General features: G+C 43.6%; 1 protein-coding gene across 2 annotated transcripts in view; it reads left to right on the top strand.

Annotated features, from left to right (window-relative positions):
* The window catches only part of LOC139260043 (disco-interacting protein 2 homolog A-like), a 441,929-nt gene that overhangs the window by 173,318 nt on the left and 242,506 nt on the right, over positions 1 to 26,105 (top strand). For both annotated transcript variants that reach the window (XM_070876128.1, XM_070876127.1), the window contains exons 3-5: positions 1,530 to 1,670; positions 13,903 to 14,022; positions 17,268 to 17,477. In XM_070876128.1, coding sequence (XP_070732229.1) covers positions 1,530 to 1,670; positions 13,903 to 14,022; positions 17,268 to 17,477 — 471 coding nt within the window. The remainder of the gene's footprint in view (positions 1 to 1,529; positions 1,671 to 13,902; positions 14,023 to 17,267; positions 17,478 to 26,105) is intronic.

A 26,105-nucleotide genomic window follows, 5' to 3' on the forward strand; every position in this document is an offset into this window, starting at 1 on the left:
GCACAGCTTGGTAGGTAACACTCTGTCAAGAGGTTGTGGGTTTGAGATCCATATGAGGATTTGAGCTCATTTAAAATGGCACTCCAGTTCAGTACTGAAGGAAGATTGCCTTTCTCCCTCAACCAATATCATCGTAACAATTAACTGATCATTCATCTCATTGCTGTTTGTGAGATGTTGCTGATGCAGAATGGCTGTCACGTTAGCTTACACAATAACAGTCCCGACATTCCAGAAAGCAATGTGTGTGAAGCATTTGAGGTGTTTCAATTTCGTAAATCACTAGATAAATGCAAGTGTTTTCTTGTGAAAACTGTTGGTCAACATTTTTAAATTTTGCAAATGATTCTTGAATAAATTTAGTCAGTATATCAAAATCAAGTTTTGTGTATTGGCATTTAGTATAAACCCGATTAAACTGCTATATTCCTGGTATATGTTAGGAATGAAATTCTTAGGGTAATCTTTCCCATCAATGGGGTTCCAGTGTAAAACTGGAATCGTTGCTCCTCTGGGGCAGGATGCGCATTACTGGTTTTGACTTGAATGCTTTTGAGTATCTATTCTACTGTTCCTTGATATTGCCTGGAAATACATATTTGTCTGACGCATTCTGGAAATGCTCTGTAATATTAGTGGTTGGATTGAAAATTAGGTAGATACTTGCTCAAGAAGTAACTTAATATTCAAAGTTACTGGTTAACCTGCAGCCTATTCCCCTCTTCAACAGCAAAGGAGTATGGGATTCATTTTTATTTTCCGAAGTTAGACCATATCTCGTGCCATGTCAATATTTCAATTGAACCTTGAAACCCAGAAGATTTAAGGATTTTTCCCATTTGAGGTTTGATCGTTGTTTTGTCTGATTCAAATGCTCTTCCAAATTCAACTACTAAATCTAATGCTAGCCCAAAATGTCACATCAGAAATATAGCTGAAACCACTTAGAGGAATTTAATTAATGATACCAATCTTCATGCTCCAGTTGGAGCAGTTGTCAAACACCAAACAATTGTCAATGCATTTTCAGCAAATGGAAATGTATAACCTGGGATACTCATTTAAAGAAACTACAGCTTGCATAACTCTAGAGAAACAATTGTGCAGTTTCTGATTCTCCATCATGTTTAATTACTAATATTGATGGTGATCATTATGACGTTTTAGCTGTAGATACTTGGGCCTGAATAGTGTGCTTGCATTCGATTAAGTTTTTTGAGTTCCAGCTTTTTGATTAATTTGCTCTAATTTACCTGCCCTGCCTACCACCACTGCAGCCAAATACAATCTGGTATTTACACTCTGACGTGCAGCTATTAGAGTGAAAATAGCATAATTTCTTGAAGGGGAAAGGAAGAAGAATGGTCATGTGAATGAAAATTTTAGGGTGCTGCAGAATCATTAATTTTAGCCCATACCTGCTGAATAAACTGAAACCCAGTTCCTCCAGCATGCTGAATAAACTGGAATTACATAGAGAGCATGTAGAGAGAGGTGTCATAAAGGTTAAACCTCTTTTCTTTTTGCAGGTGTCGATCCTTTTCACGTTGAGTCCAGGCTCCCAGGTCCTCTCCAGCCTTCACCTTTTTCCTCCTCTGTCGCTTTTGTGGCTGCATCCAGACAGCCCAAATCCCGAGCCTCCAATTCCAGGGATGAACGCTATCGATCAGGTAAGTCATACTTCTGCTTGGCAGAGGTGAGGAAAGATTGCCAGTGAAATAACAATGGGTCTTTTACCATCAAAAACTTTTTTTTTAATGGGGTTTCATTGGGCTCAAATTTGGCCCACCCTTTTTTTGTTGCATTCACCAGAGATGCGCTGACTTTGTGGGCTGAAAACAGCGCCTAAAAAATCTTCCCCGATTCTGGCCGTTGTGTTGCCTCTCCCGAGGCTTGGCGCAGCGTGGCCAGTCAGGGGTGAAGCTAGGGCTAGAAACTGTGCCGGCAGCTCTGCACATTCGCGTTGGAGTGTATACGTAGCAGCTCCTGCTCCCAGCCTCTCTGCGTGCTGCAGCATGGGACCTGATGCGTCCCGTCCCTATCCCGGGCTGAGTGGCCTGCCACACAGGCTGGACCGCTGCCTTCCTGGGCTAGAAGGCCACAAGAAGCAGGTTGGTGGAGGGTGTCGGGGGGGTGGGGGGTGATAATGGCGTAGCCAGTAATTTTAATGAGCTTACTCAAGACTTTCCTTAACTCTGTTGATGAAAATACTTTCCCAACTAAGTTAATAGAAAATACTTTGAGATACATCATCATCAATTCTTGGACATTAGATTTGGTAGAATAATTTTGCATGAATTTTCAAAATATTTAAAAGCATAAAATAAACAGTAAATTTCCTGGCTATATGGTATCAAAATTTCTATGATGGTGGGTGAGCTTAGGCGGCTGGGAGAGCATAAGAATTACGAGCAGGAGATGCTTCTGTTTTTTATTTGGCTATTTTGAAAAAATTATGTATGTATGTTTTGTCTCTTTACTATTATTTTTGTAGTTTAAGCTTCCATGAATGCTTCTGTTGTATAGTAAATTAACTTTGCGAAGTTTGTCATATGATGTCCTGTACAGCTGTTTGATCCTATTCACATTTTTTCATCAAGTCATTAAGTTCTGCTGGCCTCTGATGTACCTACCTGCGCTGATTTCTTAACTCTCCAAGGGTTTTCTGTGCGGCCACCAGTGCCACATACGCTGGCCTAAGTTAGTTTGGAGTAACTATTAGTTGTCCAAAGTGGCCTAAATGGCCAAAACAGGCGTAGGTGGCTGGTAATGCCCCCTTTTGAAAAAAACGAAACTAAAAAAATCCCAACTAACTCACTTACACTGGCGCAAATTGAATGCAAAATGCGAATTTTTAAGATACTCCAGAAAAATCAATTTGCTCCAAAGAAAAGGAGCAACTCCTGGGCAATTTTGAGTCCATTGATCCAGGATTTACTTGCATTGAAGAAAGAATCTTCCTTTCTCAGTGCTGCAGCATGCCCTTGTTGAGCTCCAGTTAGAAGTTGGCCTGTGTCATTTCGTACAACACTCTCTCCTTGGGCCCTATGCATGGGATAGCCTGATGCATTCAGTTGTGCATTAATCAACTTGGTGGATCTTGCCCATGACATAGTACACATCCGCTTGCACTGGAATTGAAAAGATGGTCTTTTGGTACTTTGCATTGCATTTCTGTTTCCACCATAAAAGAGAAAAACAGTCCACTAAACTTTCTGCTATCCACCTTCCTGTTGCAGGAAAAAAAGATAATCTGAATGCATCCCTGCTATAGCGGGTTGACCATGTACATTTTTCATCTCCTGCCCACAACAGTAAAAGAAAAGAAAGAACTTGCATTTAGATAGTGCCTTTCACAGCCACAGGATGTACCAATCTGAGAAGTACTTTTGAAGTGTAGTCACTGTTGTAATGTAGGAAACGTAGAAGCCAACTTACATAAAGCAAAGTAATCAAATCATACCATTCCACCTGATCTGCGTAATTTTTTTTGGTTCTGTTAGGCATGCACTCTATGCCTAGAGACCATACTCCATGAATATTTGTATCACACCTTTAGTCTGACACCCCTGTATTGGCTGTCTTGACCCCCTTCACAACCAATACCAGGAGTACTGATTCAGAATCGACTTTCAGTCCCTGCAAACAAGTCAGAGATAAATTGATGTTATCTAGTACTTTTCGGAGGTTTAGTATGGCATTCTTCAGGCTGGTTGTATGTGACCCTTCATCAGTTCCTTCTCCTCTTCCCCCCCCCACTCACCGCCCCCTCAATTTCATCTCTCCTCCTGAGCCATTGACTTGAACCTAGTCAACAACTTGCAGTAATATAGCATCTTTAACAGTAAAACATCCCAAGGCGATTCACAGGAGCGTTATCAGTCAAAATTCGATTCCCATTCACATGAGGAGGTATTAGGACAGCTGACTAAAAGCTTGGTCAGAGGTAGGTTTTAAGGAGCATCTTAAAGGAGGAGAGAACGGTGGAGAGACGGAGCGGATTGGTTACAGTTTCAGCCATGGCTCAGTTGGTAGCACTCGCATCTAAGCCAGAAGGTTGTGGGTTCAAGTCTCACTCTAGAAACTTGAGCATAAAAATCTAGGCTGGCACTCCAGTACTGAGAGAATGCTGCACTGTCAGAGGTGCTGCCTTTTGGATGAGACATTAAACCGAGGCCCCGTCTGTTCTCTCAGATGGAGATCCCTTGGCATTATTTGAAAAACAATATTTATCCCTCAACCAACATCACTAAAAGATTATCTGGTCATTATCCCATTGCTGTTCTTGGGAGCTTGCTGTGCGCAAATTGGCTGCCCTGTTTCCTACATTACAACAGTGACTACACTTGGGGGGAAAAATAGTACTTAATTGGCTGCAAAGCGCTTTGGGACACCCTGAGGTTGTAAAAGGCGATATAGAAATTGCAAGTCTTTCTGTCTGTCTTTCTGTCTGTCTTTCTGTCTGCCTTTCTGTCTGCCTTTCTGTCTGCCTTTCTGTCTTTCTGGCGGTACCTGCACCCATCATAGGCAAGTACCATCGCTGGATGTGAACCCAATATTTGGACCAGGAGTTCCGGTTACCGGGTCTGTTTGGAGCAGAGCTGTAATCCAGTCCTTTTGCTTGAGATATGGGAATATCACCACTGAGCCAGTGGGCACTCCATTTGGATGTGAGTACATCGCTGGATGTCAACCCTGTATTTAGAGATTATATTCTAGTCTCCACTCGCTGGGCTATCTGAAGTGGGGCTCAAACTCTCTACCTTCTGACTCAGAAGTGAGAATGCTTGGACCTTAGTATGTCTGTCCTGGGTACCTCTTCCCCATGAGTGGAGTTATTGTATTATCTTTGAGGTCATAAAAAATGTTGAACAAGTGTGATATTGGGATATTGTTGGGGTGGAGGCTGATGCAGGTTAGCTGCCCTATTTTTCACACAAGTGGACTTAGCAGTTTTTGTCTGAAGTCAGGACAACTTGTGTTTTGTCAGGGAAATTTTCTTAGCATTGCTGGAGGACTCCTGCTACACCAGTCGTAAATGCATTTAATGCTGGAATCCATTCTGTTACCAGCATATATTGCTTTGCTGAAATGCTTTGCCACCAGCAGAGCTCTGGATTATCCCAGGTAAAGTGCTTAAAAGCACCTCCAATTCCTTTGTGTTCAGCAAACCCATCTGAAGTTTTTAGTAGAGTCAGCTGCCCTTTCATAACTCTTATCGGGATCTTGCGGCTTCATTCATGGTGCAGGACACTCGAGCCTTCAATTCCAATATAGCTACCCAACAGTGACTTTTCATTTTCACATTGTCATTCAGCCATATTACAGAAAATTCCTGACTTTCAATTTCCATGTGAAAAATTACCCGTAGAGGAAGTTCCTCCTCTTCTTTTCTTAGCCTCCAAAGTGTTCTTTAAATGACTTACTGCATTTGTAGCCCATCTTTAGAATTGACACTTCTGTAACTTATCTGTATTTAGTTTACTAGTTTATCAAGGGATTACTTGGGCAGCAATTCAGCAAATTCTCTCTACTTTCCAAGTTTTCGGGTTTCTCATCAAAATTACAAAATTTGTCAGTGGGATCTTGCACAATAATCTTCTTCCTATCAGACCATCTTATTCTCCTGCAAAGAAGGTAGCAGCTGTAAAGGAAGGAAACCTGATGCCAGTAGAACATGCATTTTATGTCCTTGTACGAATTGCTGTAATCATTTTCATGGACACATATGAGAATTACCTGAAAATTAGAGCTAGGCTGTTCAGGGGTGATGTTAGGAAGCATCTTCACAAAAACGGTAGTGGAAATCTGGAATTCTTTTCCCCTAAAAAGCTGTTACAGGTAGGCCAATTGAATATCTTAAAATGGAGATTGATAGATTTTTGTTAGATGAGGATATGAAGGTTTATGGAACCAAGGCGGGTAGATGGACTTAAGATACTTTTGTTTTATTCGTTCATGGGATGTGGGTGTCGCTGGCAAGGCCAGCATTTATTGCCCATCTCTAATTGCCCTTGAGAAGATGGTGGTGAGCCGCCGCCTTGAACCATTGCAGTCCGTGTGGTGAAGGTACTCCCACAATTCCAGGATTTTGACCCAGCGATGATGAAGGAATGGCGATATACTTCCAAGTCAGGATGATGTGTGACTTGGAGGGGATTTGGTGGTGTTCCCATGTGCCTGCTGCCCTTATCCTTCTGGTAGAGGTCGCAGGTTTGGGAGGTGCTGTCACAGAAACCTTGGCGAGTTGCTGCAGTGCATCTTGTAGATGGTACACACTGCAGCCACGCTATGTTGGTGATGGAGGGAGTGAATGTTTAAGGTGGTGGATGGGATGCCAATCAAGCGGGCTGCTTTTTCCTGGATGTTGTCGAGCTTGTTGAGTGATGTTGGAGCTGCACTCATCCAGACAAGTGGAGAGTATTCCATCACGCTCCTGGCTTGTGCCTTGTAGATGGTGGAAAGGCTTTGGGGAGTCAGGAGGTGAGATACTTGCCGCAGAATACCCAGCCTCTGACCTGCTCTTGTTGCCACAGTATTTCTGTGGCTGATCCAGTTAAGTTTCTGGTTAATGGTGATGCCCAGGGTGTTGATAGTGAGGATTTAGCGGTGGTAATGTTGTTGAATGTCAAGGGGCGGTGGTTCGACTCACTTGTTGGAGCTAGTCATTGCCTGGCACTTGTGTGGCGCGTATGTTACTTGCCACTTATCAACCCAAGCCAGAATGTCGTCCAGGTCTTGCATGCGGGCATGGACTGCTCCATTATCTGAGGAGTTGCGAATGGCACTGATCGCTGCGTAGCGAACATCCCCACTTCTGACCTTATGATGGAGAGCGGCCATTGATGAAGCAGCTGAAGATGGTTGTGCCTAGGTCACTGCCCTGAGGAACGCCTGCAGCGATGTCCTGGGGCTGTGGTGATTGACCTCCAACCACTACAATCATCTTCCTTTGTGTTAGGTATGGCTCCAGCCAGTGGAGAGATTTTTCCCTGATTCCCATTGACTTCAGTTCTACTCTGGTTCCTTGATGTGACATTTGATCAATTGCTGCCTTGATGTCAAGGGCAGTCACTCTCGTCTCTCCTCTGGAATTCAGCTCTTTTGTCCATGTTTGGACCAAGACTGTAATGAGGTCCGGAGCCGAGTGGTCCTGATGGAACCCAAACTGAGCATTGGTGAACAGGTTATTGATGAGTAAGTGTCACTTGATGATACCTTCCATCACTCTGCTGATAATTGAGAGTAGACTGATTGGCCGGATTGGATTTATATTGCTTTTTGTGGACAGGACATACCTGGACAGTTGTCCACATTGTCGGATGTAGCTGTACTGGAACAACTTGGCTAGAGGCGTGGAGCACAAGGCTTTAGCAAAACAGCCGGGATATTGTCGGGGCTCAAAGCCTTTGCTGTATCCAGTGCGCTCAGCGGTTTCTTGATATCACGTGAATCGAATTGGTTGAAGGCCTGCTTCTGTGATGGTGGGGACCGCAGGAGGAGGTCAAATGGATCATCCACTCTACACTTCTATCTGAAGATGGTTGCAAACGCTTCGATCTTTTCTGTTGCACTCACGTGCTGGGCTCCACCATCATTGAGGATGGGGTTATTCATGGAGCCTCCTCCTGCCGTTAGTTTTTTTGTAATAGTCCACTACCATTCACGACTTAGATGTGGGAGGACTACAGAGCTTTAATCTGATCCGTTAGTTGTGGGATCGCTTAGCCTTGTCCATAGCATGCTGATTCCGCTTTTTTAGCATGCTTGTCGTTCTGTGTTGCAGCTTCCCCAGGTTGGCACCTTATTTTTAGGTACGCCTGGTGCTGCTCCTGGCATGCTCTTCTACAAACCAGGGTTGGTCTCCTGGCTTGATGGTAATGGTAGAGTGAGGGATATGCCGGTTCATGTGTTTACATATTATGGTGGAATACAATTCTGCTGCTGCTGATGGCCCACAGCGCCTCATGGATGCCCAGTTTTGAGCTGATAGATCTGTTCTGAATCTATCCCATTTAGCATGGTGGGTGGATCGTCCGTGTGAAGACGGGGCTTCATCTCCACAATGACTGTGTGGTGGTCACTGCTACCAATGCTGCCATGGACATGCGACACGTAGATTAGTGAGGTTTTTCCTTCATTCTCTCACTACCTGGTGCAGGCCCGGCTCGGTCAGTAGTGGTGCTATTGAGCCACTCTTGAAGTCCTCCACCCAGAGTACATTCTGTGCCCTTGCTACTCTCGGTGCTTCTTCCAAGTGGTGTTCAACATGGAGTACTGATTCATCAGCTGAGGTGGGAGGTGGTAATCAGAAGGTTTCCTTGCCCATGCTTGACCTGAAGCCATGAAACTGGATGGGGTCTGGAGTCAATGTTGAGGCCTCCCAAGGCCACTCCCTCCCAACTATATACCACTGTGCCACCACCCCTGATGGATATGTACCGGCAGGGATGGTGATGGCTGGGACACTGGCTGAAAGATCTTTGGGACCGCTCTCTGAATTTTGACACAAGTCCCCAGATTTTGGTGAGTCGGATTTTGCAGGATTGACTAGGTTGGTTGTGCCTTTGTTACGTCCGTAGCCGGTGCCAAGGTTGATGCCAGGTGGTTTTGTTTTTCGTATCTGTTTTGCACAACTGATTGGCTTGCTCGGCCATTTCAGAGAGCAGTTAAGAGTCAACCACATTGCTGTGGGTCTGGCATCACATATAGGCCAGACAAGGTAAGGATGGCAGATTTCCAGATGGGCTTTTATGACAATCCGGTAGTTTCATGGTCACTATTTTTGATGCTGGCTTTTTATTCCAGATTTATTTAATTAACTGAATTTAAATTCCCCAGCTGCCGTGGTGGGATTTGAACTTGTGTCTCTGGATCATTAGTCCAGGCCTCTAGATTACTTGTCCAGTGACGTTACCACTAGGCTACCGTTCCCTATACTGATCATCCACAATCTAATTGAATGGCGGATCAGGCTCGAGCGGTTGAATGCCCTACTCCTGTTCCTGTGAATGTTCATAACTTCTTTACGTGGTTCTGCAACAGGTCTCCATTGTTCCAGCTAGTGGAGATGAGTGGTCATCAGCTCAGAATCTGAGGTGGTGGACCTAAGATAAGAACAATCTTTTCCGCCTCTTCCCTTGCTACAGACTAATTTATATTGAGGGATTCAGACAGAGGGCCAATGACAAATAGTTGGTTCTTAAACAGACATGAATGAACATTCTGGTTAAACCTGGGCTCTCATTCATAACTTGAGGATGGGCTATCAGTATTAATGTGGTTTCCAAGCACTTGCATATCTCCTTCAGAAGATTAAATAAATCTGAGCGCCTGTGGCAGTGAAGAAGTTAGCTCATTGAAATTGTTCTGTATTCTTGACAGGGACCCCTAACTAATGTTACGGTTTATATTCAGTAATGTCAGGTTATATTCCACCAATGGCATTCCATGGTCATAATTCTGGAAATATCACATTCCATTGAGCGTTTTATTACCTCTGCTAATATTTTGTCATGCTCATAAATTTTACAATAACAGTAAATGTGCCCCAGTTCATTTGTATGCTTAAATTGGTACTACAATTGCATTAGGGAGCAGGGGGGCATTTTACATTAGATTTTACCATTTTGGTTGTCTCCTGGAATAGGCAGGTATCTCCATTGATGAGGGAGGGTAGCTTTGTGATTACGATTGAGTATAATGAGAAAAATATACTGGAGCAATATTGCTTGTAACTTACAGCTCTCTGCACAAAGAAAACTAGTCATGAAATAAATGAGAGAGTAGTTAAAGCTCCCATTGCTTTTAGTAAGAATGAGGTAGGCATTTAGGCCTTCAACCCTTTACTGCGACCTATAAAAACCGTTGGGTCTTATTTTGGTCATTTTTCTTTCCATTGAAGGGTTCGTCAATGGTGAATGAAGAAATACTTGTATTACTCACCAAGCTTTCTCGTGTTCTAATTAACCCGGAGAGTGGGATTAGGTTTCTCAACTTTTAAGTTTGCTTTTCAAAGAGGAAGTTTCTGCCATCAAGACCCTATTCTTTATCCCCCACACCCCCCCCCCCCACCCCCACAGTTTCCCAGCAATCCACTTCATTTCTTTTATTCCTTCTCTTGAAAGTGATGCTAAGCTATTGTTTATGTCTGAGTTTCAGTAATCACTTTGGTTGGTATTTAACTTGGGAAGGGGGAGAATTCACAGCTCTAAAGTATCTTGCCCCTCATGACTCCATCTTCCAGCAGTCGTCATTGGATAATGGGCCAGAATTTGCTTGAAGAATAATGGAGACTTTAATGGCGCTCGTCGTTATTAATGTGTAAGTCGTTCAGTTTACAGCGAGGCAGAGTTAGCCCATGAGTTGCAAATTGCACACATTGCTGGGCAATGTGCTCACTGACCTACATAAGAACATAATAAATAGGAGCAGGAGTAGGCCATATAGTCCCTTGAGCCTGCTCCGCCATTTAATACGATCATGGCTGATCCGATCATGGACTCAGGTCTACTTCCTGCCCGCTCCACATAACCTCTTATCCCCTTATCGTTTAAGAAACGATCTATTTCTGTCTTAAATTTATTCAATGTCCCAGCTTCCACAACTCTCTGAGGCAGTGAATTCCACAGATTTACAACCCTCGGAGAAGAAATTTCTCCTCATCTCAGTTTTAAATGGGCGGCCCCTTATTATGCCCACCAGTGGAAACATCCTCTCTGCATCCACCTTGTCAAGCCCCCTCATAATCTTACACGTTTCGATAAGATCACCTCTCATTCTTCTGAATTCCAATGAGTAGGGGCCCAACCTACTCAACCTTTCCTCATAAGTCAACCTCCTCATCTCCGGAATTAACCTAGTGAACCTTCTCTGAACTGCCTCCAAAGCAAGTATATCCTTTCGTAAATATGGAAACCAAAACTGCACGCAGTATTCCAGATGTGGCCTCCGCAATACCCTGTATAACTGTAGCAAGACTTCCCTGCTTTTATACTCCATCCCCTTTGCAAAAAAGGCCAAGATTCCATTGGCCTTCCTGATCACTTGCTGTACCTGCATACTATCCTTTGTGTTTCATGCACAAGTACCCCCAGGTCCCGCTGTACTGCAGCACTTTGCAATCTTTCTCCATTTAAATAATAACTTGCTCTTTGATTTTTTTTCTGCAAAAGTGCATGACCTCACACTTTCCAACATTATACTGTTCAATGACTAAATTTATGTTCCTGCAATGCCACTCAACCTTTCTGACCCAGAAAAAGAACAATTAAGTGGAGTCTCATTCCAATTGTTGGAGATTTTTAAAACATTTAAACTTAAATTCATTCAATTTTTTCTCAGTCCAATCTTTCTTTGCCTCTCAATTTATATTTCTGTACCTGATTTGACTCTAATTCACCTTATTTCCTTCTCTGTGGTCCCTCTGTTTCTTTTTCAATCATTAAATCTCATTGATAAGATAGACCATTATTCACCAAGGTTCCAGATGCCCTGTTGCCCTCGCTGCGCCGCTATCAACTTGCACTTCCAGCAATTTGCTATGCAAATTTTTTTCGAGCTGAAGGCTGAGGGGAAAAGTCTAATTAATTAGATACGTTACGAGATGCACTGCTCCAGAAAATTCTGGGCTATTTATTCAGGAATCAATCCTTATTCTTTTTTGCTCCTCCCTATCTTGGGGTCATTAGGGCTAATCATTATTGTGCTCCTAATGCTGTCTCAGCTGAGATCAGCTAATTCAACACAAACCGGTATAGAATTTGACAATTTCCTGGTTACTGCTCATACCATCTGATTCATTACTATTGAATTATTGCTGAGCGAGTGAGGATCTCAAATTCCCATGGTGGCTATTTATAATTTTTATTCCTTAACTAATGAGGATTTAATGGGGAAACTTGTACGCCCACCCTTCTCCGAAACGCATAGTCAAATTTGATTCAATCTTTTTCAGTTTCTACAGATAAGTTGGGGACCTCTTAACCTGTGATCCAGCAAAGTGTTCTCTACCTGTTAGGGTTCTTACTAGTTATGAGAAGTATTAATTGGAGTGATAACGGGACTTGATGTTCATCGGTGCCTGCTTTTGGGCATCACTGGGGATTATTTCCATAGTAAAATACTGCTTTTCTCGTGCTACAGTTTGGTATTCTTTTTGCAGGAACTATTTGCATGTTTAAGATATGATTGCATCAGTCTTGTTCAAGGGAATAGATGTGCACTTCTCCATGGAATCTCTGTAGTTAACTATCCTCACAGAGTGATCTCAGCCATTTTCCACTATCTCAGTTATTGTGAATAGATCAGATTTCAAGTCTCTGATGTGATGACCAAAGACAAAACATTGAGTTCATGCTACAACACTTCTTTTAATTGCTTTTCCCCTGGTATGTTGCAAGGGCTCACAAGCAGAGTGTTTATACCTAATCCAGTGCTCTTCAGAGTTGTGCAATTAGAAACATAGAAACATAGAAAATAGGTGCAGGAGTAGGCCATTCGGCCCTTCTAGCCTGCACCGCCATTCAATGAGTTCATGGCTGAACATGCAACTTCAGTACCCTATTCCTGCTTTCTCACCATACCCCTTGATTCCCCTAGTAGTAAGGACTTCATCTAACTCCTTTTTGAATATATTTAGTGAATTGGCCTCAACAACTTTCTGTGGTAGAGAATTCCACAGGTTCACCACTCTCTGGGTGAAGAAATTCCTCCTCATCTCGGTCCTAAATGGCTTCCCCCTTATCCTTAGACTGTGTCCCCTGGTTCTGGACTTCCCCAACATTGGGAACATTCTTCCTGCATCTAACCTGTCTAACCCCGTCAGAATTTTAAACGTTTCTATGAGGTCGCCTCTCATTCTTCTGAACTCCAGTGAATACAAGCCCAGTTGATCCAGTCTTTCTTGATAGGTCAGTCCCACCATCCCGGGAATCAGTCTGGTGAACCTTCCCTATTCAACTTTTAAACTCTGATTCAAAGCAAATAGGTCTTTCTCTGGATGGGCAACACCATGATCTCCTAAGTGAGTATTGGGGAATTGATCTTCATGTGTGCTGGAACATTCCTTTGATTAGTAATTAGTATTGGAATCGTAGACACATTCTCAGCTGAGCACACAGTCGCTGTAGGCAGTGTAACAATTGAAGAATGGATGCTTGGTGACTTTTTGAGACTTGGGTTACCCAAAGGTCGGTTTAGTGATTAAGTATCAGCTTCTGTTGTCAAGTTTGAGATTCTGGTATTTCTATTTCATATGATTCCCAGAGTAATGCAGAAAATAGCGATGAAGAGCACAACAGTGATTCTAATAACCTCATTGGTCTTGGAAATTGTGGTTCTTGGATGTTGAACAGTGCCACTATCTTCAAAGGGGATATATGCAGGCTTCGTTATCAACCCAAAATAGTCATCTGGACTTGGCACACTATTCCTTGGCTTGGTTATTGAGGGATTTGTTTCTTGCTTATGTTTGAGAATATTTTCAACAATTGCTGATTTTTAATCTTTATCATCAAGTTCTATTTGAGTCCATGTTGCAGCTGTTACAAATTTCCATACACTTTCCAGAAAGGTTCTTTTTGAGAACATTCTGTATCTTGATTCATGAAAGGAGCTTGAATTCATAATTTAGTTTGAGATCCTTGGGATAACTGCCTCTTAATTTCCCTTCCTCCCCAAGCCCCCACCCCTGCACCCAACCTGGTGACGCCATACAGTGGGGTGGTTGAAATCTAAAACTCAGTGGATAGGGGTTAAATTTACAGGCCACCATTCCACTGCACCATGCATTGGCCCCAGCACTCTGCTACACAAGACTGCCTTGAAGGTGCCCATTTAAGTTACAGTGGTTGTCTATTACACGTTTGATCATATTGTTTGCTGATCTTCCTGTCTCCACAGATTTGCACACAGAAGCAGTCCAAGCAGCACTGGCTAAATACAAAGAGAGAAAAATGCCGATGCCTTCGAAGAGGCGCTCTGTGCTTGTACATTCATCACTAGATGCATACACTCCTCCAGGTACACAAATCTCCTCATAGCAAACCTATTCTTGCTATAATCTACATGCTAATTCTACTGTTGGTTCTATTTATCGAACTATAAACTAGGACATGCTGTCCTACTTCGGCTGAAACACAGAAAAGAGAGCTCTGCTTGAGATAATGGACTTCAAATAGAGATACTATTTTGTCGGTTTAAAGAATTTCTTCTCTTCTCCCCCCTCCTCCACAAAATAATGTGGTTGTACCCAGCGATGGTCAATGAAGGCCGTTTATGTCGGAATCCACCCAAAACTAATGATTGGAGGAGGGGTTCGCCGTTTAATGGAGGGGGAAATTTCTTGAGATTACCATGATTAACTAAAGAAATTTAGACTGGAACTGATAAATGGGGTGAAGGGTAGGAAGATTGAAGTTTTAAAAAAATCTTCATTTAACATAGGACATTTGCATAGTGAGTTGCATTGGCAGTGGCCAAGTAATGTGTTGTGTGCGAACACCTACAGAGGAAGAAAATCTTTTAAAATGGCACTGTTTAAATTAAATAAACTATTCCCTTGGGAACAGAAAACAAGACTACACTGTATTTTTCCTTTCCTTGTTCCTTGCTTCTCCAACCAGTGCATCACTCAAGTTAGAGAACAGATAGGTCTGCTGCCAAAACTGAATGCAGGGGCCTGACAAAGGCTCTGTGTAACTGAAGCATCACTTCCTCACTGTTGTATTCTAACTGCCTTGAGATAAAGGATAACACTCCATTTGTCTTTTTGTACTAGCTTTTAGTGATTTGTGCACATGGACACCAAAATCCCTTTGCTCCTCCAGAGCTCGTAGTGTCTCACCATTTAAGAAAATATTTTGATTTGGCTTTCTTGGATCTAAAGTGGAGACCTCACACAGTCACAGTGTTGGCATTAAGCCCTCTTGGTCAGATATAGTAGAGTCAGTTGCAGGTTGACGATCCCTTTACACAGCCCTTACTATGTGCCTTAGCTCAACATCAGAAGAATGCCAGTTACCACAACATTGGTTCTGTTTCCACACCAGCCATTTAAAAAAATGTTCTCCAGAAGCGCTTGACATTGAAAAGACCCTGTTTATTATTCAATTGCTCTGAGCAATTATTTGTACAACTGAGTGGCTTGATCGAACTCTTCAGAGGGCATTAAGAGTTAGCCACATAATGCGGGATTAGAGTCACGTGTAAGCTAGACCAGGAACATTAGTGAACCATTTGGGTTTTTATAACTATCCGGCAGCTTTCATTGGTCATTTTCTATGTCGCTAACCCACAAATTGCAAATTTATTGAATTCATTATAGTCCCTATGAATGAGATTGCCAATTTTATGCCAAATGTATGCCAAATGTTCTGATTCATGGGCAATTTTGTGCAATGGCCCTGTGCTGAAACTGAGTGAACCCATTTCACGCATACAACGGACATAGATTTTTGTCTCCGCAGTCTGTGCTGCTATTGAACCCAGGTCCCAGTGGTAGAGGGACAAGACTGGTACCATGCTTGTCATTTGTGCTAAAGGTTAGGAAATTTGAATTATTCTTCCTCTGAAGTTAACAGCTGTATTTGCATAGTGCAGGTGCATTTATGAGACACGTGATTGCAATAACTTAACAGAACGTGTGCGAAATGACGTGATTATGTATATTTCAATTATTTTGAAGGTTAAGACTAACCTAATGGTGGGATATGGCTCTCCTATGCATCAAGGAATGCAGTAGTAGTTGGTAGATGTAGTTTGTACTACAAGGTTAAATTGCAGCACCTTATATAATTAATTTGATTGTTTTATCCATGATGAATATTTGCAGGAACCTTCTCTGTCATTTGATCTGTCAGGCAGCCACCAAATGTGTTAAAAGCACGTATGTCACCTATATTGCAAATATGATGTAAAATATGTCAGACGAGAGAGAGAGCGACAGGCAGGTAGATGTGGAGTTCAGAACCAAGCTTAAGAATGACAGAATTTGCAATGGTGGTTACTGTTTGAATTTGGATGGGTGTTCAAGTAACTGACAATTTTTGGGAATGACTGGAAGTCTGGGAATGCCTGGAACTTTGCGAAGAACAGTCTCTCTTTTCCTTCCTGCTGTGCAACCTCGCGGTCTGAATTTCAGCCTGTAACCAATACTGAAACAAACATACAGGACAGTATCACATGACCTAACCAGAGGTATCACTCCACAACCAGAATGGTGAGTGCATTTGAAACAAGAAGCTTCAAAGAAATTAAAAACATATCAACTGTTCTAGATATATTATAAGTGGAATATGTTTCAGCGACTGATGTTTTATGGAAATTACATCACATATTACTGGCATAACTCACGTGCTCCAGCGTTGCTGGTGAGATAGATGGGTGGCACCACTTGCTTTATTTTCCATAAGCCACTGATCCTCAGTATATGGACATGTATTGATAAATAATGCTATATTGGAAAATGAGGGTGAAATGACGTTGCGCTCATTTTCTTGTGATAACACCAAAATTATATTGTTGCTGTTCAGTTCTCGGGAGGTAGAATAAAGTAATTGTTTTTGCAGTATGAATTGAACTGCAAAGGTACAATATGGAAATGTTATGTGTAGTGTTTCTGCCATGCAGTGATTCTATTACAATCATTGTATATCTGTGTAATGTTAAGTCAATGAATATGTTCATGTTAGGAATGTCCAAACTTATTGAATAAATTAGTGAAGAATCAGATAGATGAATAGAGTTTGACAAAAAAAATCTGTTAAGGAAACTCGGGGAGCAAAACTTTGAATGGAACAACAAATAGGAGAAGAAATAAGACTAAAAGATATTCTTATAAATTTCAAGTTTCCATGTCCCCAGCTCTAATACTTCCAATTTCTAGACATGAGTTAGGATCTATGTGAAGCCATTTCCATTTCTCATGGAAGAGACATAATGGAGAACATAAGGCGCTGAAGCAGGGGGGATGTTGCATTCCTTGTGAGATACTGTATAATCTACCCATCCTTAAAATTTATATATACATTGAGCTTTTATATTGCTTGTATCGTGTGTAATACAAACAGGATTCATAATGAGGATCTATGGGTTAAAAATTGTGTTTGTGTTAGGAGTTATACAGCTAGGTTACTCATGGAATGCAAATTGTGTCCTGCATATCCTCTATGTGCTGCATGTGTCAAATGCTCCCTCGAAGGCTATGTTACTGAGTTTAATAGAGTAGAGAATACACTGTCCTAACATTAGTATTGTATTGAATGCAGACACATCTTCAGCATCGGAAGATGAGGGCTCACTCCGTCGCCAGGGCCGGATCACGTCCACTCCAAAGCAGGGCCATTTGAACGTAGAGCACTGGCTTAACAAGGTTATCCAGAGCTCCTCCACCTCATCCTCTGCATCGTCCACCTCATCACATGTAGGAGGGAAACCTGCTGCTTCACTAGCTGACCTCATGGCACATACCCATTTAGGTCAGTAAACCTTTATTTAATTTTACTTCCTCTACAGCATTATGAGAAACAAACCTTACTGTATGGTGACTATTGTCTAAATTAATGTTAGCAGCAACTGAATAGTGCAGTGTCAGGTAGAGGAGATTTGATAAGGGAAAAAGGTCAAGGTTATTGATCTGCTAAAGTGTTCGATGCAGAGACAGCACATTGCAAAAGAAGCAGAAATCATTTGCATTACATTGCACTTTTCACAACTTAGGACATCCTATAGCACCTGATGCCAAAGAATTTTTACGCGCAGCAAGGTTTGTTTTTGGTGGTGGTGTTTGAGGGATAAATGTTGGCTAGGTGACCGGGAGAACTCCACTGCTCTTTTGTGCTTTTAATCCACCTGAGGACAGACAGATCCTCGTTTTAACATCTCATCTGGAAGATGACATTTCTTTTGTGGTCCTCACTGCTTCATCCTATTCTGATGCTGAATACTATTGTCACTTGTATGCTATTTCTTTCTCTATATTTGCAGTTGATATATTTTTATATTTTTTGTGCTGCATCAAAATAAGATGCTGATGATTTGTACATGGAACTGTTTGTCCAAGGAAAATATTTCATTGCTTCATGGCAATGTTATTAGTGAACTAGTAGTCACACAGGAACATAGGTGGAAAAAATACAATTTTATATAAAAAATGTATTGATTATTTTCATACCCCTTGTAAAAAGAAACTCTTGCACATTTTTTCAGTAGTCATGATTGCCTGCTAACATATGCTGTTGTAATGTTTTATTCTTGAGTTGGAACAGTGACCCAAGGCAGTTTGTATTTGCAGCCACTGGGCATGACTTTATCGTCAGCGACTCAGAGAATTGCAAGAAAGTCTATTTTTTGCCCCCTCTGGCTGGCTCACTTGGTATCGTTGATTGTTTCCCCAACGCAACCAATTTATTTTGTGTTATAAATGTTGTTCTTGCTTTTAATATATTATCTTCTGTTTTCTTTGCTCAATTCATTTTGAAGTCCTCAAGAACATGTGGTCCATTTTTTGCACAGCAGCAGCCAGTGATAGAAATGGAGTACTAGAACACAACAGGTTTATTCAGTGTTTCAGTTGTGTGTTTGTGTGTGAGTAGGTTTGAGTGCCTGTGTAATTTTACACAAGCACAAAGGCAATGGAGACAGATCATATGTCATAGGCATTGTTCCAGTACGTTGGAGCATACTATGTGTCTCTTAACTGTGTTTTCATGCTGCTGCTTCTCTTTGGCTGGTTCCTCTTCAGCTTCTATTTCCATTTTAATTTCCTGCAACTACAGATGTGTGTTCTTGCTCTTGCGCACGTGATGTCTCAAACGTTTTTTTTTCCTTCTTTCCTTTCGGGTGACGAGTGGCAAACAGGGAGCAGCCAATGCTGGGTGCTGCAGGGAACTAGTTACAGGATGGATCTGGCAGGGCTACAGACTGGTTAGCTGATGGGGAGAGGGATACTGACTCCGTTATTTTGTTACTTTGCGATGGAGACATTTGGCCAGGACCACAGGCTAGATTTCGGGTCACAAGTGGGAGAAGCTGGGATCTGACTAGAACTGCAAGCAGGTTTCAGGTTGCAAAGACTGTTCGTAACCTAGATGTCATATTTGATCCTGAAATGAGCTTCTGGCCACATATCCACGGCAGAACTAAAACCACCTATTTCTATCTTCGTAACATTACCTGTCTCCACTCCTGTCTCAGCTCATCTGCTGCTGAAGCCCTCATCCATGCCTTTGTTACCTCTAGACTCGACTATTCCAATGCACTCCTGGCTGACCTCCCACGTCCTACCCTATGTAAACTAGATGTGATCCAAAACTCGGCAGCCCATGACATAACTCACACCAATTCCTGCTCACCTATCATCCCTGTGCTCGCTGACCTATGTTGGCTCCGGTTAAGCAACGCCTCAATTGCAAAATTCTCATCCTTGTTTACAAATCCCTCCATGGCCTTGCCCCTCCCTATCTCTCTAGTCTCCTTCAGCCTCACCAACTACCCCTCCCATTGAGATGTCTGCGCTCCTCAAATTCTGCCCTCTTGAGCATCCCTGATTATAACTGCTCATCCATTGGTGACTGTGCCTTCAGCTGCCTAGGCCCCAGCTCTGGAACTCCCTAAACCTCTCTTTCCTCCTTTAAGATGCTCTTTAAAACCGACCTCTTTGACCAAGCTTTTGGTCATCTGAAGTAATTTCTTCTTGCATGACTTGGTGTCAAATTATTTGTTTTGTCTTAGAACACTCCTGAAAATAGCCGTGGGATGTTTCACTATGTTAAAGGTGCTATATAAACGCAAGTTGTTGTATTAACAGCACAGAAACAGGCCATTCAGTCTGACAGGTCCATGCCGGACCCTCCTTCTTCTAACCCCATCAACAAATTCTTCTATTCCTTTCTCCCTCATGAACTTATTGAGCTTCCCCTTAACTGCATCTGTGCTATTTGCCTCAACTACTCTTTGTGGTTCTGAGTTCCACATTCTGACCATTCTGGATAGACAAAAAGTTTCTCCCAAATTCTCTGTTGGATTTATTAGTGACCATCTTATATTTATAGCCCCAAGTTCTGGCCCGCAAATGGAAACATCATCTTTACTTCTACCCGATCAAACCCTTTCATAATCCGAAGGACCTCTACTCAGTTTTCTCATCACTAGAGAGAAGAGTGCAGCTGTTCGGGCTGGCAGGGCCCTGCTGCAGAGGAGGTGTTGGGGCGGGCTGGTGAGGAGACCCCGAGGTAAGGGCAGCGGCGGGGTCTCGAGGTCGGCGGGTCCAGATTCCGGAACAATATACGGATTCCGGACGACCCTGCCTCCAATCGTTCTGGATTCTGGAACTATGGATTGTCAGTGCTGCTCCTGTAACTGTATCCACTGATCCTCTGTTCCTCTACCCTATTTAGACATTTATTTTAAGGAATAAGTGGCATCCTCATTAGTCCCACCAAAATGTACTACCTCATACTTAAATATATTTAAGTTTTTTGCTAATTACATGCCCATTCTGCAAGTTTATTGATGACACTAAGCTGGGTGGGAAGGCGAGCTACAAGGAGGATGCTACGAGGCTGCAGGGGGACTTGGGCAAATGCATGACAGATGCAGTTTAATGTGGATAAATGTGAGGTACTTTGGTGGCAAAAACAGGAACGCAGATTATTATCTGAATAATGACAGATTAGTAAAAGGAGAGGTGCAGCGAGACCTGGGTGTCATGGTACATCAGTCATTGAAGGCAGGCATGCAGGTACAGCAGACAGTAAAGAAAGCCTTGATAGCGAGGGGATTTGAGTATAGGAGCAGGGAGGTCTTACTGCAGTTGTACAGGGCCTTGGTGAGACCACACCTTCAGTATTGTGTGCAGTTTTGGTCTCTTAATCTAAGGAAGGACGTGCTTGCTATTGAGGGAATGCAGCGAAGGTTCACCGGACTGATTCCTGGATGGCAGGACTGACATATGAGGAAAGACGGGATCGGCGAGGCTTATATCACTGGAATTTAGAAGAATGAGAGTGGATCTCATAAAAACATATAAAATTCTGACGGGACTGGACAGGTTAGATACATGAAAAATGTTCCCGATGTTGGGGAAGTCCAGAACCAGGGGACACAATCTAAGGATAAGGGGTAAGCCATATAGGACTGAGATGAGGAGAAACTTTTTCACCCAGAGAATTGTGTACCTGCGGAATTCTCTGCCACAGAAAGTTGTGGAGTCCAGTTCGTTGGACATAGTCAAAAGGGAGTTACGGCTAAAGGGATCAGGGGGTATGGAGAGAAGGCAGGAGTGGGGTACTGAGGTTGCATGATCAGCCATGATCATATTGACTGGCGGTGCAGGCTCGAAAGGCCGAATGGCCTACTCCTGCACCTATTTTCTATGTTTCTTCCTGTATTTTGTTGCAGTTCTCCTCTGTATTAACTCACTATCTCTCCCCCCTCCCCCCTTTGATTTGGTGTAATTTGCACATTTTGAAATTATACCACTGATTCCCGAGTCCAAATTGTGTATGTAAATAGTCCCAGTACTGATCCTTGTGGAATGCACTTGCCACTATTTGCCAATCTGAGTAACTGCCGTTAACCCCTACTCTCTGTTTTGTGTTTTTGTAGCCAGCTTGCTATCCATTCTGCAATTTGTCCCCTGAATCCACATGTTCTGATCTTAGTCATGGGTCTACTTTATCAAAGGCTTTTTGGAACTCCAAATATTTTGCACCTGTTGCATTACCCTTAGCTACCCTTTCTATTACTACTTCAAAGAATTAAGTAATAATAACTTTTATTTATATAGCACCTTTAACATAGTAAAATGTCCCAAGGCTGTAAAAGTAAGGTTGGTCAAGCATGACCTTCCCTTTTGGAATCCGTGCTAACTACTCTTTATTATATTTTCAGTTTCTAGATGATTTTCTGTTGCATCTTTGAGAAGGTTGCTGGTGTGGGTTTGGCTAGGGTGCAAGAGGGCAACGGAAAGACATGTGAAGGGAATGGTGCTTCAGCTCCTTTGTCTGGTGGTTTGCTCCTACAGTCTCAAATCAAATACATGTATCCCCTTTCTAGCACACTATCATTAGCTCCCCTACTCACTATTCTTTCCCACCACATCCTGTATTTACGCTTGCTTGTTCCTCCACTTGCTTCTTTCTTCCTCATAAACCAGACCCTTGTCTTCCATTGACTTCCACCCCTTCCCACCATGACCTCGCTCCCATCACTTACCCAACCCTTTTACACTACCCCCCTCCCTTCCATCATTTACCCAACCCTTTTACACTAACCCCTCATTTCCATCACCTTCCATTCCTCCGCACTATCCCCTTATCTTCGCTATCCTCTCCTGCCATTTGCCTTTCCACCCCCTCATACTTGATTCTCCCCAGTTTATTTAAAATAAATAAACTGTATATTGTGGGATAGAGAGTGCAGCTAGTATTGCCAATGGGAGACAATGGCACGACAGTCAGACCGAGTCTGGGTGGAAGGTTTTTGAGCTTTGATAATATGGAAGATGGACTGATGGCCAAAAGCCCGAGTGGAATGGTGGACTCTGGGGAATGGGTTGACTGAACATCTGATGGTGTCATGGTAAGGGCAGCTTGAGTCTCAAGGCCTCATTATGGTGAAGCTGAACTGGCTGAGGAAGAGGAAGCAAGTGGTAAGTGTCGAGTCCTGAATCTGAAATGAAAGAAAACTAAATTACATTAAATCAAGGTCGATAAGTCTACATTTCTCCAGTCTTTGCTCATAACTCAGATCTAGACATCATCCTGATGGTTCTGAGTTGTCTTCAGCGCTTGAATGTCTCCTTTGTGTCACAGTGACCAGCATTGGTGACTGTATTCAGTGACTAGAACTATATACAATTTAAACATGACGTCCTCTGACTTGAACACTTATTTTCATGATTTACTTCAGCCTTCTGCGTATTTTGTTGATTGCTGCTCTGCAGTAAATGGAGCACTTTCATCCTAAGGTGTTTTGATGTTATTCATGGAATCTACCTATTGCCCAATCATTGATATAAATTAAAAATAGTAGTTGTTGTAAAGCTGTCTCGCTCTTTTCACTTTGTTGCTTTAAATGTCGAATTACACACAAACTCAGTTGTTGTAGCCGCTCGTGGTGTCCCAGAGTTACCAGCTCGCCTCCGCGGCGCTCTCCTCGGCCTTCGTGGCAAGTCTACTCCTTGCAACCGGAATCTGCTTGTATATTCCAACAGCCAGCTGAACAAGACGTGCGGATAACCTCCTTGGACCCTGCCGAAAGGACCCCGCACCGGCCCGCTTCTATCCTGGGCCGAAAGGACCCCGGGGCCTGCCGGCTCTTGGGCCCGCCGGCCACAAGGAGGACGCTGGGGTGGAGTGTTCCGGCAGTGCTGTTGGGACATTCTGCCTGGGGCCGGTGCTCAACTGGCTGAAAGGACTCCGGGGCCGGCGCTGAACCGGCCGAAGGGACTGCGGGGCCGGCGCTGAACAGGCTGATGGGACTCAATTTTTAAACTTTTAATCAACTTTTAAACTACTTAAACAATTCGGGAAAACGTTTAAATTTTTAATCAACTTGGAGAACTTTTTTTCTATAACTTTTAATCAACTCTTAATCTACTTATTAAAACTTCAATCAACCTGTGTAACTTAAAAAAAAAATAATAATTTGGAAGTATTTTTACACTCTTAACTTTTAAATCAACTTGGAAACCTCTGGGGAAATTTTTAACCTTGGAAGAAACTTTCCGAACATCCCTCGGAACCCCAGCGGGCAGCTGACCTTCCCAATGCCTGCCCCCCAACTAAGCCTTGGGCTATCTTACCATCAATGGCGATACTTGGCACCGAGCTTGCAGCCAACATCTCGACGTAGGCAATTAGGTTTACACAGCAATGCCTGGTCTCCAGTCATCTTGGACCCCCTTGCCACTGGACCAAGACCTTGCTCAGCTAAGCCCATGTGGTTGTCGGTGTGTAGCGGCCACCCCACGTTAAAAGAACTCACGCACAGGCATCTTCCACTTCGCTAATATGAAGTTTGGAACCTAGAACGTCAGGACTCTCATGGACAATTCCAACAGCAACAGGCCAGAACGCTGCACCGCCATAGTTGCCCGGGAACTTAGATATTTTGACATTAACATCGCCGCCCTAAGCGAGACCCGGCGGGCAGGGGAAGGCCAGCTCAAGGAACATAGTGGAGGTGACACCTTTTTCTGGAAAGGAAAACCAGAGGAAGAACGTTGCCTTCATGGAGTCGGCTTCGCCGTCAAAAATGAACTGGTCGACCGCCTCAAAGACTTCCCCTGCGGAGTTAACGAACGCCTCATGACTCTTCGCCTTACCCTATCCCGGAACCAATGCACCACAGTCATCAGTGCGTACATCCCAACACTCGATGCAACGGGTGAGGCTAAAGAGGGTTTTTATTCCAACCTCGAGACATCCCTGTCCCGCGTCCTCATGGGCGACAACTTGATCCTCCTAGGTGACTTTAATGCCAGGGTCGGCAAAGACACAGCCCTCTGGGGAGGCGTGATTGGTAAAGAGAGGGTAGGGAAAGCCAACTCCAGCGGTACTCTACTGACAAGATGTCTAGAACACGAACTCCTCATCACCAACACCCTGGTCCGCCAGAGGGACAAATACAAGGCATCGTGGCAACACCCTCGCTCCAAACACTGGCATCTGCTTGACTATGTCATCGTCCGAGCCAGGGATCACAAGAATGTGCACATCACCGTGCCATGACAGGAGCTGACGACTAATCCGATCCATCATCAATAGAAACATAGCCCCAAAGCAGAGGGGACAGCAGAAGCAGTGTTGCAAAAAAGTTAATGCCGGGGCACTTAAAAACCCAGCTAAAAGAGCCCTATACAGCCAGCGCCTCACTGCTAATCTGGCGTGCCTTGATGACCCTGAGATGCTGAATGCCCACAGCGCTTGGTCCGCCCTCCAGGTCTCCATAACCAGTGCCTGTGAAGAGACACTTGGTTACTCAACCAGAAAACACTAGTACTGGTTTGATGAAAATGATGAGGATATCCAAGAACTAATAGATCGTAAGCGCAGAGCATTTCTGAGCCTCAAGCAACAACCCAACTCTGGAGCTGCAAAGCAACATTACAGACGGCTCAAGGCTGAGGTCCAACAAAAAACCCGGGACCTAAAGAACAGGTGGTGGATGGAGAAAGCACAGGAGATACAACAACTGGCCGACAGCCATGATGGGCGAGGATTCTTCATTGCAGTCAAGGCCACCTACCCCCCAAACTCCCAAGGCCCCACCCCACTTCTGACCAAGAACGGGGAAACACTCATCAAGGACACCGAGGCTGTCGGGGCCTGCTGGAAGGAGCACTTTGAAGATCTCCTCAATCGAGTCTTTGCCTTTGACTCGAGTGTTCTCAACTCCATCCCGCAGCGTGCGACCCGCCGCCACCGCCTCAGTGAAACCCCAACGCTGCTCAAGAATAACAAGGTTAGGGGTACGGACGGAATTCCTGCTGAGGTGCTAAAGTATAGCGGAGAGGCGCTGTTGACACAGATACATGACCTCATCTCTTTCATTTGGAGGTAGGAGGGCATGCCGGGAGATCTGAGATACAGTGATCATGACCATCTTTAAAAAGGGTGACAAGTCTGACTGCGGCAATTAGAGGAATCTCCCTGCTATCAGTCACTGAGAAGGTTGTCACTAGAGTTCTGCTCAACCATCTTCTCCCTGTGGCTGAGGAGCTCCTCTCGGAATCGCAGTGCGGATTTCGGCCACTACGGGGCACAACGGACATGATCTTTGCAGCACGACAGCTGCAGGAAAAATGCAGGGAGCAGCGCTAGCCCTTATACATGGCCTTTTTCGATCATCAAACGCCTTTGACACAGTCAACTGTGAGCGCTTATGGAGCGTCCTCTCCGTTTTGGATGCCCCCAAAAGTTTGTCAACATCCTTCGCCTGCTCCACGCGATATGCAAGCCGTGATCCTTACCAGCAGTTCCATTACAGATCCAATCCATGTCCGGACCGGGGTCAAACAGGGCTGCATCATCGCTCCAACCCTCTTCTCAATCTTCCTCGTTACCATGCTCTACCTCACAGTCAACAACCTCCCTGCTGGA

The sequence above is a fragment of the Pristiophorus japonicus genome, chromosome 3 (genome assembly GCF_044704955.1).
Source record: "Pristiophorus japonicus isolate sPriJap1 chromosome 3, sPriJap1.hap1, whole genome shotgun sequence".
NCBI classification, from domain to species: Eukaryota; Metazoa; Chordata; class Chondrichthyes; family Pristiophoridae; genus Pristiophorus; species Pristiophorus japonicus.